General features: G+C 39.1%; 1 protein-coding gene across 1 annotated transcript in view; it reads right to left on the bottom strand.

Moving 5' to 3' along the window:
• Positions 1-17,271, bottom strand: part of adamts16 (ADAM metallopeptidase with thrombospondin type 1 motif, 16) — a 48,883-nt gene extending 31,612 nt beyond the window's left edge. Inside the window, exons 1-7 of the mRNA XM_008432174.3 lie at positions 16,202-17,271; positions 15,966-16,053; positions 11,567-11,925; positions 3,319-3,739; positions 2,195-2,397; positions 1,069-1,152; positions 484-643 (exon numbers count right to left, since the gene is read on the bottom strand). Of these exons, the coding sequence (XP_008430396.2) occupies positions 484-643; positions 1,069-1,152; positions 2,195-2,397; positions 3,319-3,739; positions 11,567-11,925; positions 15,966-16,053; positions 16,202-16,291 (1,405 nt within the window). The 5' untranslated portion in view covers positions 16,292-17,271. The remainder of the gene's footprint in view (positions 1-483; positions 644-1,068; positions 1,153-2,194; positions 2,398-3,318; positions 3,740-11,566; positions 11,926-15,965; positions 16,054-16,201) is intronic.
• Between the last annotated feature and the right edge of the window lie 668 nt (positions 17,272-17,939).

Below are 17,939 nucleotides of genomic sequence, written 5' to 3'. Positions count from 1 at the left end.
TTAGGATGAAACTACACACAGGTGGCGTCTAATTACTAATTAGTTGACTTCTGAAGACATTCCCTTGCACTGTTTTGTTTGGGAGTAACAGAGTGAAGAGGACTAATACAAATTCAGGCTACACTTTTTTTTTGTTAGCTCAAAGTGCTAAAAAGCTAGAGGGGTACGACTACTTTTGCAAGGCATTGCCTTGTTGTATTGTGGCCTCTGTGCAGCACACTGCCTGGCTGCCAGACGTCTCAATGTGGACAGCACATGTTTCCATTACACACAAAAAAAAGGCTGTCAGAGCATTTCTTTGACTTGAGAAAAACTTGTGAGTTGAAGTACCGATGTTTGTGTTAAGAGTGCATATTACGTCCTCTAGAGTTCATCGCCACACTACAATCATTACAATCACTACTCATCAAAATTTTAAAGTAAGCATTTGCTATTTTTCAAATTTTGAGCACTCCAGCTGCAATCAGGGCAATGAAGTCATACCAAGGGTATCGCAGGGCTCATTCTTCCAAGAGCAGATGTCGAGTCCCGTGAGGAGGATGGCATGATCGTGGTGTCGGCCTTCTCTGCCCCCGAGAGTCGACTGCCAGTGGCAGAAGCTGTTTAAAGTGTGGTCAGCATGGTGATTGATTACCAAGCCATCCTGAGAAAGACAGTAGATAAGACAGTAGAACATAAGACTGTATAGGCTTCACTGTTTTATTGCAACACTCCCTAATTCCACCAGTATGATCTTTGGATGGATATTAAGGTTTCATCCTTCTATTTTCAGGGAAGGATGACAATCCATTCCATGCACTTTTCTGTATGCGTGATGTAAAACGTTCTTCTCCCTACAAATGCGACTACAGCATGCGTTTCTATGCCTTTTGATGTTTATTTCTACTCCTGCCCTCACTTTTTCCTCATAAAACTTACAGCAATCCAATGAAAATAATCCTAATATTTACCCTTTTAGATTAAGAGACCTGACACATGCAGTCTTTTTCTTTCCAAGGCTCCATGCTACTTTTACGTGGCTCAGTTTTGATGATGTGTGGTCATTTTACTTGGCATGTATATCCTCACCTGCTCTTCATCCAAGAGTACGAGACCCACTATAACTATGTTTATATTGCCTCCTATGGTGCCATCTTTGAATAGACTGGAAACCTACAAGGAAGAGCACACAAAGAAGACAACACTTATTGACACACCTTGTTCGTGCTTTCTTTTGTCTGTGACTTGCTTTTCAGTGACGCGTTATGGCAGAGCAGCGGAGTTTGACAGAGGTTAAGATTTGCACATCCTACTCTGATCAAAAGAGTCCCGGTGATTCAGTATGTTTTGGCTGCCACCTGAAGGAAACAGTTTCCATGGAGCGTCTGTGTTTTCAGGTACACAACATAAAGTACAGTTATTTTAAATTAGTGATTATAAAACACATTTGCCTTTTCATTCTGCCTCAGGAAAAAACAGAAACCTATGTGATTACTTGAGTGATGTATTTAATTACCTTTTCAACAAATACCAAATGTTCTTCTTAACACTCCAGAGAGCTGGCAGGTAGAGTTAAGGATTTGGGTGTTTTCTGTGGATCTTCACTCTGTATTTAGGTGACTCCTCCGTGGCGGGCCTACTAGACAGAACTATGTTTTGCAAATAGAGGGATTATCTTTGGATTTGTCAGTCAGTCATTAAGTAGCAAAACGAGCATGACGGACCTCGCTTGCAGATGAGCTAAGATCAGCAGACGGACACTGAAAGCCGTTCCAATGACCTCACTCCGGATCAGTTTCATGTTTGTAGATGTGTGCTTTCTGATAGCTGCCTGTGTCTTTCAGGCTTTATAAAAGACATGGATATCCAGTTACTAAACCCTAAGCCTTCACACCTCAAATCAACTGCATGTTCAGCTAAAGTTACAATCTGTGCATTGACAACACATGAAAGGTCTCTTGAATAAATATACCCAAAAAAGAAAACAAACCGCTGCCAGCTCACAGCCTCGTATTTTAAAACTAGTCGACTGTCTTGATCGTTTTGAATATGATAGGCTGCCATGACTATGTTTTAAAAAACATATGACGGAATGGTCTCCATTTGAAGGTTAAATACTTCCCGTATTACAGTGCTATGATTATGTTGCTTAGTATCGATTTAATACATCAGTTTTAGTTTTAAGCTACAAGAATAGTACAGTAATTTCTCTCACCATGTTAAGCACAGTAAGAACATATGTAGTGATGTTCGAATGGCCGTGGTTGTCCATCATCTTTTTATCAACTACAACCAGCATCTCCACATTGAGCTTCTGACTGGGTTGATCCTTCATCAGCACTGCCCGCTTGTTCCTGGGGACAATCTTATACTCATCTGGAAGGATAAAAACGTCCTCCTCTGGCGGTTTAGGCATATCTGTGAAAAATAATTACAAGACAAAAAAGAAAATATATATGAGTAATTAAAATTAAATAACATTCCAATTTTTCATTTTGTCACATAATGTTAAGTAATTTGACTTAAGAGTCCTTATTCAACATTTACTTTGGTGAGCTATTGCAAATAGCTGCTTACTGATCTTCATACGCAAGAGTGGGTTTTGCATGCCAGGTAAATCCTCCCTAATTCCACATGCAAAACCTTCACACTGACTGTTTGTGTGTGTGTGCGTGTGTGCGTGTGTATGTGTGTGGGTGTGTGTGTGTGTGTGCGTGTGCGCGTGTATGCGTGCGTGTGTGTGTGGTTAAATTCTGGGCCTTAGTATGACAGAAGAGTTTGTTGCGTCTCGTGTTTGTTTGGTGATAGAAGACCCTGGTTCATGTCTGTTCATGTGGATGACATGATGCATATTGAATAACTAAACCTTAAGTCCTTAACGCCTCAAACAAGCGTCATGTTCAGGTAAAAATTACAATCACCATGGAATTTATGAACACTTACACCAAATCTTTAAATAATGATCCTGGAAAATGAAAGCAAGACACTTCCAGTGCAGAACCTTGTATTTTGAAGCGTTTACTGTCCTGATAATTTTGAATATTACAGTCTACCATGGCTGTGTTTTTAAATTTGTGAATGGAATTGACCAGTATAGAAATACACACAACTTAAACGTGGGGAAGAAGGTTACACATTTTGACCTAGTAGTAAATTTACTTACATCATAAGTGAAAAAAAAAGAAACGTTAAAGTGGTATTTCTGCAGTACTTCCTTCCAAGTCCTTCGTATAACATGTGGGCACAAAGCAATTGTAGAAATTCTAAATAGTTCTAAACACAACGAGGAAGATGAATGTTGCTGGTTTGGAAAATAAATGAGAAATTGCCCTTACATACATTTCTTCCTTCTGCCACAGAAGTGTTGCCTCTGCCTCTCCCCGTGTCTATAATCTCTGTGGTGACGGCTGCTTTCTCGATGCTTCAGTCGGTCTCCGGGACTCGTGCCGTTAATTTTCTCACCCGGGTTTACGTGGATGTGACTTTTTTGCTTTACGGGTGGTCTGTATTGATCTCCTTTATATGCCGTGTAGGTGGGTTCTGTTGAGGAGAGGAAGCTTCTGCGTGGTTTGTGATGTGATGCGTCAGTGGATCTCTTCTGCAGCTTGTGAGAGCTCTGCATTGACCAGGAGTTTCCATCGCTCCTGTAGAGGATGTGTGGCTGGTGGCTGACAGGAGCGGTGAAGTTCTCCTTCTCTGCCAGGCTACGTGACACCGGTCTTAGAAAGTAGTCTGCGTCCTGCGTTCGGATCAAACCTGACTAGAGACAAAACAAAAAGTTGACTCAGCTTATTCCATTACTTTTGGGCAGGCCGTGACTTTTCAAAGAATCCATCAGCAGTGAATAAATATGTCAGACTTTGGTGATTTTTATCATCAAAAAAATAGTTAAAAATGACAACAAGGGCGAAAATTATCCTGTCCTGCACACTTGGGAGGTAGATTTTTTTCTTCTAACGAACACGGCCTAAGGGCTGAACTCACTTAATAGCTACAACATGTTGCTTTGCTTCTGCTGTTGGTTGAGCTCCTCAACTTGTCTTGGTCAGCAATTAGACAGAATGTGACCTTTGGTCACTCCAGACCTGAACCCATTAAACTTCTGTGCAGCTCAATTATTAGCCTAGGCTCTTCACTCCTAACATCTGTTTTCACGTTTTAGGTCAGTTGCTACTTATCAGCAAGACTTGAGTAGTGCAAGAAACATTCACTCATTCACAACTCACACTCTTGTTTACAACTCAGCTTAGACATGTTTACTGCTTTGGCCGTGTTAAATGTTTCAAATTAAGTTCCAGAATACATTTTTTAAATAACTTTGCAAATCTTTGAAAGCAGCAGGGTTGTTGGAGCCAGATATGCTAGTCTGAGTATTACAAAAAAAAAAAAACAAGCTACAGCGATTTCTAAGATTTACAGAAAATGGTCTGAGGAAAAGAGGATGTCCAGTTATGTGTGGATGAAAATGCATTGTTGATGTCAAAGGGAAAAGGAGAATAAGGACCACTTGCTATAACCAGGATATGCAGAACACCCTCTCTGAGTGCACCGCATGCTGAACTTTTAAGTAGATGGCTTACAACAGCAACAGCCCGTATCGGGTCCTCTGTCAGCTAAGAACATTAAAGCTATAATTCCCGCCAGCTCACTAAAATTGGATACTAACAGATCGGAAGAATTTTTCCTGGTGTGATGAATTTTAATTTCCGATGTGACATTTCAATGGTAGAATTTTGTCGTAAAACATGAAAGCATGCCTTGTATTCATGGCTCACTCTTGTGGTGGGGTAATGCTGTGGTGAATATGCTTGGCTGTAGGCCTTTTACTACTAGCTAAGCATTGTCTAAACATCATAGCCTAACTGAGCATGGCTGCTGGCCATGTTTATTCCTTCATAACCACTATGTACCAGTCTTCTAATGGCTACTTCCAGCAGTATAATGTGCTACGTCACAAAGCTCAAGTCTTCCCAAACTAGTTTCTTGAACATGACAATGAGATCATGGTACTTAACTGGCCTCCAGATCTGAATCCAACTGAGAACAATGAGGATGTGGTGGTATAATGGATTTGCGTCACTGGTGTGTGACAAAAAAAAAAAAAAAAAAGCAAATGTTTGGCAATTAGCTCATTTTTTTTATCGAGTTGGCAAACATTTTAACACCCTATTTTCTACATCTGTGATTACAAGTTTCCTTGTTTTAGGATTAGGTAAAGAGGAAATGTTTAAGTTTTAGGTTTTGAGGTTAAATTCAAATTCTTAATCTACTGGCAAATTTTAGTGTTTGTCTTTTTCTGAAAAAAGAAAAATCCTCTAATGACTACTGCAGAGTCAGTGACTTGGATGCACTTTTCTCTCCTCTTTCATGTTTGTCTCTTTCAATCTCTCCAAAGATGCAGCATATTTGTGCTGACAGTCAGCTGGCTTTGGAGCATTAGACTTAACACATTTGGCAAATTCTGCCATTTCTTTGAAACACATTTAATTGACTGCAGTCCTTTTTTTTCCCCCTTTCTTTTTGCTGAGCAGAGTGTTAGGTCTTTTTGTCACTACAGACAGAAAAATGGGCTGAAACAGATAGTAAAACGTCTGACAAAAAGAGTGTTTGTGTAAGTATGAAAGTCTGAACACAGCATAACATTTATGTGCATCTGCGAAAAAAAAGAGGCAAAAACATTGTTAGAGTTAGATGATGTTTGCAAGTATACATGTAAGTGCATACTTTTTGAAATATGTACATTTTTATGCCCATAAAAATGGAAAGCAGTTCCTGTTTGCAGGTGTTTCTTTGTCAGCTGCAAGAGCAACCATAAAGTTACTGTTGTTTCCTGACAAACATAATCATAAACATAATCAGCATGACAGAAGAACGCATTTAGAGAGACGGAGCTGGAGACAATCTTGGACTGAAGCCTTGTAAAAAAAAAAAAGACCTGTAGATGGTAACTTCTCATTAGCGTCTTAAGTTTTATTTTTAAAACATTTCCTTGTCGCTACTTGAAAATGTAAAAAAAAAAAAAAAGTCTTTCAAAATGAATAATACCCTTATGCATATATTTTCACTTTCTTGCCTCAAAAAACCGAGAGCCACCTCAGCTTTCTCAATGGCTTAATAGTTTGCACAAAAGTGACTTTTTGTGTAACTCAGGAGACTGGGTCACACTGGTCCCAGTTCTACATTGCCAGAGTCATCAGATTACATACAGTCTTCCACTAGGTTCAAATAGCTGTCATAAAATGCTGAAACACTACTTGGGAGGGCGCAAACAGCTGGGCTCTCCAGAGTCAAGAGTCACATAGACAAGCAGCAACAGGAATGGGGGGTGGGTGGGTGAGAAAACTATAACGGAAAGGAAGGCGGCATTACAAGGTGCACCTGAATGTGCAGTATGTGTCTCTCTTATTTAGTTCTCCAAATTAATTGGGGATTTCCACCAGGACACGACTCTGATCCACCTGAAATCTATTTTACTTGACTAGGGAAACAATGATTGATATTCACACATGATAAAACAGGTAAGGCTGTTTTTTTCCCCAGATTTGTTCACGAATGGTATGCAACACATTGGATATAGCAACATGTCAAGACCACACTATTCTCTTTTCAAAGCTCTATCAGATCAGTAGAGCATCCCTCATATAATCCTGGAAATCCCAGAGGAGGGACAAGAGTGCAGCATGAAATTATCACTGCTTCTGCTGGCCTCAGGGCAAAAATAATACACCAGCACTTTTGCAGAAGTAAGAAAAAAAAGAGGTTTGTGGTAGAAGTGGGAGAGAATAACTTTGTACAAAGACTTACAGAAGAATTTCAAGGGAGAATATTCAAGAGAATTTGAAAAAAAAATCCTTAAATGCTAAATTTTCTACTCACATACCACTATTACTTTACACTATACAAACTAAATCCTATTTGGGGAAAAAAAAAGTTGTACATCAACTATTGATTTGTATAAGGGTTTTATTCCCAAAAATATTCCAATACTAGACTGATATCCAAGTTACAATATTTCTTTGTCATAACCAGTGTCAGATTTAATTATTCCAGTCTGACACTGGTGTTTTTTTTAGAAACCAACAACTCCAGCTGTTAACCATTTAGAGTTTTGTAAAATAACTACTTTTAAAATTCCTATTTTATTTAAAACATTTAAATAAACAATTTACAGTCTGTAAATGTATGTAAACCAGATAAAAAAAATATTTAGAAACTTCACCACACAGGAACATAACTGTCACAGCTGCTCTTCCCTCCTCACATTCAGTTAAATGTAAAATAGTTTTTTTTTTTCACTTTTCATTAAAGACGTAAAGAGTTTCCGTCTTCTATCTTTGAATATGGCCAAACTCCACGCAGAGGGACTATAAGATAAAAACTAAACAAAAAAGATTAATGTTGCTAAAGTGAAAAAATGTCTGCAAAGCACTTTGCTGACCCTGTAACACCCACCCCAATAAAAGCCAGACAAGACGCAGCAACATAAAGCCGACACAAAGGAGGAACAGAAATATGACGTTTCCTTTCACATGTGTGCGACCATCCAGAGTATGAAAATATTTGGCAGGTGGATCGTGAGCTTAGTGAGACTGACATGCTACTTTTCTTCCACCAATGAATCGCTTGTGAGAAAAAGGACTTTCATGGTTGATCTCTCTACTGTCATCAAAGCTGGAATAACCACTATCAGGGCTGCCAGAAGGGGAAAGTTGAAAAGGCGTCTTTTACTTTACTCCCGTAACTCGGCCTTGTAGGGATTTATTGTTGTAAAGACCCTTAAAACCTTCATCTCTTGATCTTCTTTTTTAAACTATGATTTCTTATGCTTTCTTTTTTACATTTACCAACGAGACACATCTGCGCTCCGTACGGGCTTTGAACCAACAATATTTTTTTTTAGGACAAAAGACCCAACAATGGTTAACAAAAAGCAGATCAAAGTAATAACATGGTAAATTGAGGATCACTACGGAGAGTCTGTTGCCAGTATTTGCTTGTTGCCAAAGTTCATCCATAATGAAATAGACTGTTGCTAAAAAATATAATTTATTTTAGTAATTAAATTTAGACAGAAGATGCAGATAGACTAAGGTTTTAAGGAAGCCTCAGTTGCTTTAACAATGGCGTTTGGCTCGTTTTTTGTTTTTTTTATAAGTCCAGTGTCCCATAAATTTCATCACTGCAAAGATATTTGATGGGGTTTTATGCCAGTCCAACAAGCATGATAATCTTGTTGTCATTGATTAATTCTGATATTTGAATCTTTGGCAGTTTGAATATTTCCCCAAGTCCTGTTGTAAAATACAAACAGCATCTGGACACAGTTTGTCAGCAGAGGGAAACAATAAGTGGTCTAAGATTTGCTGGTTGATAGCTACTTTGACCTTGGACTTAAAAAAACACGGTGAACCAACACTTGCAGATGAAATGTGGACGCCCCACACTAGACATCAAGCACCTGGTCCCAGTACTATGAGAACTTTATTTTGACATGAAATAGAAAATGTACAATCATGTCAGTCCTCCAAGTGTAGGGGCTGGCACAGTTAGAGCAGGAAAAAATTATCAATTTCCAAATAAAATCTTTGCATTTCCATGTCATAGTGCATGGCCCCCTGTCTTGTGCACAGTGCAGCAGTACCAGACAATTTGTCTGCAATGGCTGATGATCCAATTTCAAGACTGAAAAGACATTAGACCACCAAGCAACAGGCTGGTCCTTTTTTCTCCTTAACACAGATAAGACACCCCAGATGTTGTCTATTGCCAAGTAATTAAACACAAGAAACACAACAGTTGTAACCCATGTCCGTGCCACATCTTTGTGCATTAATTGTTAAAGTCCTGGCACCAGTTGCAGACCAAGCCAATCTGCTTAAAGGGCTTTGCATAGCACACCTCTCAGTGTTAGAATTATCCCTGTTAATCATGCACTTTGTAAGCACACTTTTTCCTTCCACTAATCTTTTTGTTGATATGCTTCAACATAGTCCTCTGTAAATAACCAGCTTCTTTACAAACAAACATTTAAGACTAATTCCTCCAAACAAACAGAAATAAATGATTGAAAAAGCATTACTTTGTGTGTAATGAATTGATGTTAGTGTCATGTTTTGACTTGAGTTGCTAGACTAAAATAACTTGTGGTTATGCTCTTATTTGTTGAGATGTACTTGTACATCAAGGAGCCACAGCATTAGAAGTAAAAAAAAAATGACCAGAAAACCCCCAAAACTTAACTAATGACTCTCTTATGGACTATTGTCAAGTCAGCAGTCTTCTCATTGCTTGTGTGGGCCGTGGCAGTATCTCTCTAATAAATGATGAGTAATGAATTAAAAATATATTCACTGCTTAATTATTGATGCTGATGTATAAGACATGCATCTATGCATTAAGACATGCTAATATAATTTCCTTCTAACCTAAAACTAGCCAAATCTTCTTGACACAAAAAACCCCTAAATCTAAAAATAATTAAAACTTGTGTTATAGGTACTTCTTTAGGGGAGTTTAATGGCTAAATTCATGTTAATACTTTTCTTACAACCAGTTGCTGTTGGTGAGATAATGTTGTGAAAATACGTGTTTATAAAAACAAAACAAACATGGTTTGGAGCCTGTTATGAGACATGTGGATATTTTGGGAACTTTATCCTTATCTTTCCCCTGAAGCTTTAATATCTTTGATTGCAGACAAATAATTGCAGTTCCCCAACTTGCACCAGAAAAATTCCAATTCCCTTTGGATGCAATGGCCCACTTTGTCCTGGCCAATATCAATCGTGAGAACCACATTTATGGGCACTGCGGCTCTTCATGGCTACATTTTTTTTTTTGGAACTCCTCTGAGCAGATACACACGTACAGATGAACAAGTGTCCCCTGAGATGTGTCATTCGAAACCTCTAGTTTCAAAGGGCAATTCTCAGACACAGCAGTGGTTTCTACAAATCTAAATATTACCAGTATGACTCAGGCTTTTAATACGGTTAAAGACAGAAAAGCGGCAGGCTGTGGTTAAAGTGAGTCATGTTATTATGTTAAGAAATGTTCCTTGTGAAAACCGAGAAAATGATATGTATAGGATTTTAAGACTAAGAGGATTATACCTTTGTCCACAAAAGTTTAGTTTTTTTTCGGGTTTTTTTTTTTATTGAGATGGGCTAAGAGGGCTCAAATAATACCAGAGGTCAGCACTCTGACTTACCAAATGTCATTATTATTTTTTGTATTATATCACATTTGTGAAAGACAAAACCGAGGGTGGTCACTGTTAAAATTAGGCCATTCTTCTGCACAAACTAACAGCATAAGTATAAAATTATCTTCAGCGATGCAGTACCTCACATAAACTAAATTGCCTCATTAAACCACCAGAAAAACAAACAAACAAACAAACAAAACATGCAGGTGGTGCTTTTACAACCTTAGATGGGATTAAACACAGTTTATGGTTTCTGAATGTACATTGTTTTTGTTCTGAAAGGTTTGCATGAACAAGTGTCACTTCTATAAGGTGTTTCAACTTTCCACTAATATTACCTCGCGTAAAATGCTACTTGGGGAAAACCAAATTAAGTTTTTGACATTTCCACTGAGCATCAAGTATTCCAGTGCCTATGTCTATTAAGCATTTCTGGGTTAAATGCTACTTGTCTTCTCTCAATTTACAAATATAACTATAATCTGACCCTGTTGTCTGATTTACTTTTGATTAAATCTTAGTCTCTCATTTTTCAGATGAAAACTGAAATGGGTTGCTAACTTCTTTGTTTCTTGATGTGTGGGCTTCAGTGTGTTTATATTATCACACTATCGAGACCAGTTGAGTTTATTTGGCTCCCAAACTCCTGATTTTTTTTGTAGTTCGGGGAGTGTGATTAAAGCACTCCATGACGAATGTAAATGCTGCCAAAACCTAAACTAAATCAAGATTGTCCCAAGAGGTCAGTTCAACTGACCTCTTGACAGATAAAAAAAACAACAATATTGCCATATTGCAACTTCAAACATTGAAGTATTTATGGTATTTTATTTGATATTGCAGCACAAAATATCACATAATTGTGAGGTGGATGGATAGATTTGCAAACCTCTTGACAGATAAAAAAACCCCAATATTGCCATATTGTAACTTCAAACATTGATGTATTTATGATATTTTATTTGATATTGCAGCACAAAATATCACATAATTGTGAGGTGGATGGATAGATTTTCAAACTAGTTTACAAAAACTAAAATCCTTGAAAGAATGGGTGGCACGTGTATTCGATTCAGATCCTGCTAAACAAACACAGGTGTAGCCAATTGCTTAGAGAACACATCTAATTAGTAAATAGAGTCCACCTGTGTGTCATTTAATCAGCCTAAACCCAGATGTTCTCTGAAGGTTTCACAGTTTACCTAACGGACACGAGAGAACAAACAGCACAGCGATCCCAACTAAATACATCACAGTGTGCGGTTGTAAGGTGAAAAAGTTAAATAAAAGTTCTTGCATAGTTCTGCTAGGTAGTGCATATTCTCCCTTCTTTCCACCCGGCGTAGGCTGCAACCTGATTCTGTGCGTGTTCAGACTCACCATTCCCAGGCATGTGGACAGAGCCACTGAGGAGTTGACCCTTGACCTCAGCGACCCCTGGTAAAAGCAGTGGTCGTCTTGGTGGTAGGCCCTCAGGCTCTTTGTGCCGTTTCTTCCCAGGACCTGAACAGTGAAGCCAGGTGCCATCAGGCTCTCTGAAGCCTCACTCAGCTCCAAGTGGAAATCCTGGCCCAAGCCCCTGAGCTGGAAGTGGACTGCTTCGTGGCTGCCGCCAGTTTCTGGATGTTCCGCATCTGGAGTCAGGGATCGACGTCGTCTTCTACGCTTATGATGGGCGATTTCGTGAGAGATGTACACACCTTGGTGGTTAACCTCATATGGGGTTACTATTTCATATTCTGGGTGGAAAATAAAAGAGGACAGGAACAAATGGGGAAAAGAAAATCATTTATGCAAAATTGTATAAATACTGAAGCCTTTGAATTAGAATGCAGTCTAAGCAACTACACAAGTCCCAGTCACTTAACGACAGTGTTTACTCTTTGGACATAGAGAAGGTGTGGAAAATGTTTTTTGTCTGATTACCATCCCAAACTTCAGACTTTTAAGGAAGCCTTGAACCTAAACAAGTAAAACACAATTTGAGAAATATGTGGCAATATAAAGCTTGGTCTTTTACTCAGTGCGAGAGGCAAAAATAAGACCAAATATCTTGGATGTTACTATAATGGATTCAAAAGATTTATGATGCTGTAGGGGAATCTAAGCATAAAAAAATGCAATAATGATTCAGTCTGCTTAAAAATAAAAAAAACCCAACAATTTCTTTCTAATTTTTGCTATGCAATCCCCTAAATTGCTATGTTGGTTAATGTTGGTGAATTTTCTTATATGCACAGCAAATAGTTGCAAACCAGTGCCATTTGATTCAAGTTTAAAATATCGTAATATTTTCACGGCATTGTGTGTTTGAATAAATTTTGTCTGTCTAGTTCTACATTTATTTTAGAATTGTATGGATACAAGAACTTAACTCAAAAATCCCTGCAGCATCAATGCTGAATAATCATTCAGCTGCGGCAGCAAAATGGATCCAGTGTGTGAACCTACCACCTCCATGTTTCACCATGGACGGTTGGTTTTGATTTCCAAACATACCTCTGCTTCTTTAACTTGTTATAGACACAAGTATATTTAGTAACCGGAAAACGTCCAGTATTGAGAGAAGTAATTTTTCTGTAATGATGGGGTATTTGTGTGTAGATGCTTTATGAGAGAAATCAATACAATTTGGAATACGGCTGTAACACAACAGAATGTGGAAAAAGTGAAGCGCTCTGAATACTTTCCAGATTCTCTGTAAATAGGCCGTAACTGAAACAACCCTAGGTCTTAACAATACTGCCAGTCTTATATGGTAGACTCTGGTATATAATTTCACACAATATCGTTTTTCACATATAAATCTACTTTGTTTTCACACTTGGTCTGTTTAAACTCATAGGACCCGACTGCCTACCTAGCTACTAGAATATTTCCTTTTAGATAATCCTGTCAAAATCATTGACTATAAATTCTGACCAATTAAGTTCAATATTAGTAGCTTTGATAGCGACTCAAATACAAGAAAAAAAAAGAAACACTTTTTTAATTCCTTGGCAAGAATGAAACACTTTTCTCCTAAGTCTGTGGTGATTACAACAAAGTGAACATTGTTCTCCTCGCTGTATTTCATCTAGAATAAAAAGTATAACATTTTTTCCCATTTCTTTTTTTATGTTCTCCTTGACCTTACTCGTATATTTCTACTGGCAGGGTCAAGACATAATTACAAGTAAAGCAGGCTTTTCCAAAACAGACCCTTCTGCAGAATGTGAGTTATGTTAGATTTAGTGTTTTACTGCATTTCAGACTGCAAAGCTGCAGGTCATACAGGAGCATGGTAGGGGGTCACAAGCCTGTCCCCTCAAACTTTTATACACACAATAGTCCTTTGGTAAGAGAAACTAATGGACAGTTCCCCAAAATTTGATGATCGCTTAGTAACTCCCTTAAAAGCACAAAAAAACCAAAAAATAACAACAGTTCTATTGTTAATTGTAGAAGAAAGTTGCAATTTAAATTGCCTGGTAAAAGTATTCCTACTCTGTAGTTGTAATGTTGCATCTACAAAGTTCAGAGTAGTTAAGAGTTTTATGTGGTTGACCAATAGAAAATGAAGCATGATTTTGTTTAGAGAGGTAAAAGATTTTTGGTTTTGAAATAAAAATCTATTTCAAAAGCGCATTGTTCATTTGAACAGTGCAGTTTTAAGTCTTCACTGTGATACACCCTCATCATGAAGGTCGTGTTGTTGCAGTGAAATTTAAAACAGGGTTATGTCATGAAACAATGTTCCAAGTTCTGGATGTATAATAGAGTGATGACCATTGGGAGCAATGCAAACATAGGACAGAAGATACTGTAAACTAGACCAAACTTAAAATGTTTGCCTTACATGCAAAGTGGGACAGCGAGCTAACTTGGCAAATCACCGTGACATGCCTTCGCCATGTCAAGAGTTTTCATCAGCAAGGACAGGCTAGCTGGTCAGAGTAAATGGTTAAAAAGATGGATCTAACCACAGAGAATACTGGAAGTAAAGCTGCTAGAGAACGGAGTGGAGGTTCACCTTCCAGTAGGACAATAATGACTAGCAGCTAAAATGTAAAGGTTTAGATCAAAGCTTGACATTTGAGCTAAACCTCTTATATCAAATGTAGTCAAGACCCTCTTGACTACATTTGAGTAGTCAAATGTACTACTCAACTACAACAAGTAGTTGACTACAGGTCAAGACCTCTTGTACTCAAGAGGTCTTGACTACAAAGGACTCAGTATCGGTCTGTCTTACAAAAACACCAGAAAACATGTTGAAGTTTGTGGTTACAACATGACAAATACAACTGTTAATGTTCCAAGATGTTAAAACATCTGCAAGATATTAAACACATTATTACAGTGTAGCACTGATGGAGTCATGGGTCATTTTGTCAGGTTAAAAGATAATAATAGTAATCTTGACTGTATTGTGAGTTAGAGTCATTTCTTTTTGGTCATGTGCAGTGTGAGCTGCTTTAATAATAAGTAAATATAGTCCAGACACATGGTTTGGCTCTGCAGGCTGGTAGACGGTGTGTCATCACAAACAGTGCGACTGACTGGGGATTTGAACTTTGTTGTGCGGTCCATCTTGAGGCAGTCGTAAAGATCTTGCCCACAGAATGACATACATCCACTCTCATTAACACATGCACATATATTTTAAGCACCTGGCTTTGCATAGACTGCACCAGTTTCTAGCTACAGCGGAAGGCAACCATCGAGTCTTTACGTATTAGCCATTGCGATTAATCTGTTTGACTGAGTAGAAATGCAGCGATTAGGTGTATGGCATGTAGATGTAAGCAAAAACAGATCCTCTCTCACAACTTTGTCCTGCATCATCAGCACAGGCGCACATACACAGCCGTATGCAGACACCCCCCCCCTCTTCTAGTTAGCAGTCCCACTCCAAGTAAAAAAAAAAACAAAAAAAAAAACAGCTGCACTGACCCGTGTCTGACAATAGTCAAACAAAGAGTCTGCGGGAAAAGTGCACACAGACACACAAAGTTTGTCTGCTGACGTCTGCTGAACTGAGACAAGATCTTGCAGTTTGTTAGTGTGTTGGTTTAGTGAGTCCTGACGGCCATTAGCACTGATAAAACAGTGAGCAGTCTGACTTAAAGTCAACACTGGTGTGAGCAGTGGATTTATATCCTCCATTATTTCCATCGTGTCAGTGTCAAATATGTTGTGAATGTTTGATGCAGATGAACATAATGAGGAAGTAGAGTACCACACATAGAAGTGACAATATGATAAACAAAATATTTCTTCAAAAACAAGTAGACACAGCCTTGAAATCCAAACTCAAAAAGCAGACGAATATGTTTGCTAAACACTAATAATTAGCTAATAGCTAATTAGAGAACCAGTACATTGTAAAACCTTTTCTCAGATCTTTGGTACAGCTTAGAAGTCTTTGGGCAGTCTATTCGATAGTTTTAGTTAACATGTCTCGTATTATTAACTTCATTCATACAGAAGGTAAATCATTTTAATCACTAAAACAATAATGCGGATAACAGGGATCAGCTGCTGCAGCAGCAGCAGACACTGGCTATTTTCTGCCAGGTTGTGTGTCGCCTCCCTGTGGTGAAGAGAGGAAACGCGCCGCACAGGTGAGCGCTGACTCAAGAGATGCACGGAGCGGAAGAAAGACTTTCTTGGATTCGGACACTGCAGAAAAGCTCGCTATAATAAACGTATGCCTGCACGCGCACGTCACAACACGAAAATTAACATTTGGGATTTAATCAGTCAGATATTTATTAGCTTTTAACACCTGACGTACCTGTGTGGAGAGGTAAATTAAGCGATCGAAGAACCGCCGAGGCACCTTGATACCCGGCACGGTCTGCACCATTATTCAGAAGCACGCTCTGCGAAGAAAAGGGAGAGTGAGCTTGTCTCCCGGAAACCTATTGGTATGCTTTCAACAATTACATTATAATGTGATGACTTAATAGGATCTGCAGACGTGTGCGTACGTGCGCAAAGGAGATAATTAATCCAGTGCAGCAGACTTACTTTGCTCGATGTGACAAAGCAGATAAAGCACAAAATCAACCACCGCGTCAGGCTTATATCTACTCCATGAAAAAGGCGCAACAAAGCCATCTCTGTGGATCACCTTTTGATGAATTACAGCATATATTTTAAAAAAAGAAGAAAAAAAAAAGACTCGGGAGATCTTCCAGCAGCTTGAGTTGAGAAGTCAAACAGCGGCTGCAGCAGTTTGGTGAACAAAGCATCAACCAGTTTTAGATGTAGTCTTCCTTAGATGAACCACTTTGGTATCCATTCCTCTCCAAGCGCAGAGTCCAGATGGAAGAAGAAAGTGCATGAACTCAGGTTCTCTCCCCTGTTAAGTCATGTTTCCTTTTCTCCCAACCACAATCATTCCCCCCCTCTCCTCCCAAGTCTCCCTCAGCACTCACTCCCTCTGCCGCGGTCTGCGTCTCTCGCTGCCCAGTGACCCCCTGCGGACCACTCGGACTCCCAGTGAAATCATGTGATTGTCATAAATAGGCCGTGATTCTTATTGGCAATAGCAGACTTCTGCGAGAGTCGCACTGAGCCCTTTCCTCAGCGGAGTCTGCCGAGGCAGCACTGAACGTAACAGTGTGTGTTCAGAGGAGTGAGCGCAGGGGGTGGCGATAACTAGACTCCGGCTTTCAGCCAATCACGTTTGGCACCTGCGTTTGTATCGATCGCTCCCGCAACTCATTCATAACACGCTGCAGTGACTGACGGGGGGCGGAAATGTCGCCATCAAATCAGTTGGCATTAAATATAGTTAAAACTTGTCATGACTACTTGGTGATATGCATAACCAATCACCAATAGCCTACCATTTTACTCATAAAAAAAAGCTGTTGTTACACAATGTTCCCAAGATGTTTGTTTTTAACTTCCTGAGACCATGTGCAGTTGTGTTAATTTGATTTCTACTAGAAATTAAGTGATTTGTCAATATTGCACTGAGCTCAAGTCAATGACATTCACTTGCCATACTTCGTTGCAACTGAATATGTTTTAACTGTTAATTTATTTATTTTAGTACAGTGTGTTTATCTAGCGGCAATTCACAATTAATATAATTTTAAGACATTTTACTAGACAATTTATTTGCAGAAATAAGTCTTCCAGAGATTTAAATTCTCTTGCAATTTTGGTTACAATACAGTGCAGTCAAATTTCATTTAATGCCAATTTACACACACACACACACACACGTCCATGTATATACTGTATATATATACCAACAGATCCATGTTTTCACCTCTCACCCATTTCCATCTTGTTCCAGTAGCCCATTTTTCATCAAGGTGCTCTGGTTCCCCAGCACCTGACGCAGACCTTGTTTGGCCGGGCGACGTCTGAGCCGGCATGTCGTGCTGATCAATGCATGAACATCTGTGCAGAATATGGACTGGAAGCCCCAAGATCAACGTGGGGATCCCCCCCAAAGGTGGTGGAGAATGACCGAGCTAAGATCCTGTGGGACTTCCAGATCCAGACAGACAAAATGGTAATGGCGAACCAACCGGACATTGTGGTGGTGGATAAACAACAGAGGAAAGCCGTTGTGGTAGATGTAGCAATACCAAGTGATTATAACATCAGGAAAAAGGAGCACGAGAAACTGGAGAAATACCAGGGCCTCAGAGAGGAACTGGAAAAGGCCTGGAAGTTGAAGACCACAGTGGTGCCTGTGGTCATCGGGGCCCTCGGGGCAGTCACCCCCAAACTGAAGCAGTGGCTA

Source organism: Poecilia reticulata, chromosome 16 (genome assembly GCF_904066995.2).
Source record: "Poecilia reticulata chromosome 16, P_reticulata-male-v2, whole genome shotgun sequence".
NCBI lineage: Eukaryota > Metazoa > Chordata > Actinopteri > Cyprinodontiformes > Poeciliidae > Poecilia > Poecilia reticulata.
Note: the sequence above shows the minus strand (reverse complement) of the source record. Positions and strands in the feature narration are given on the sequence as shown.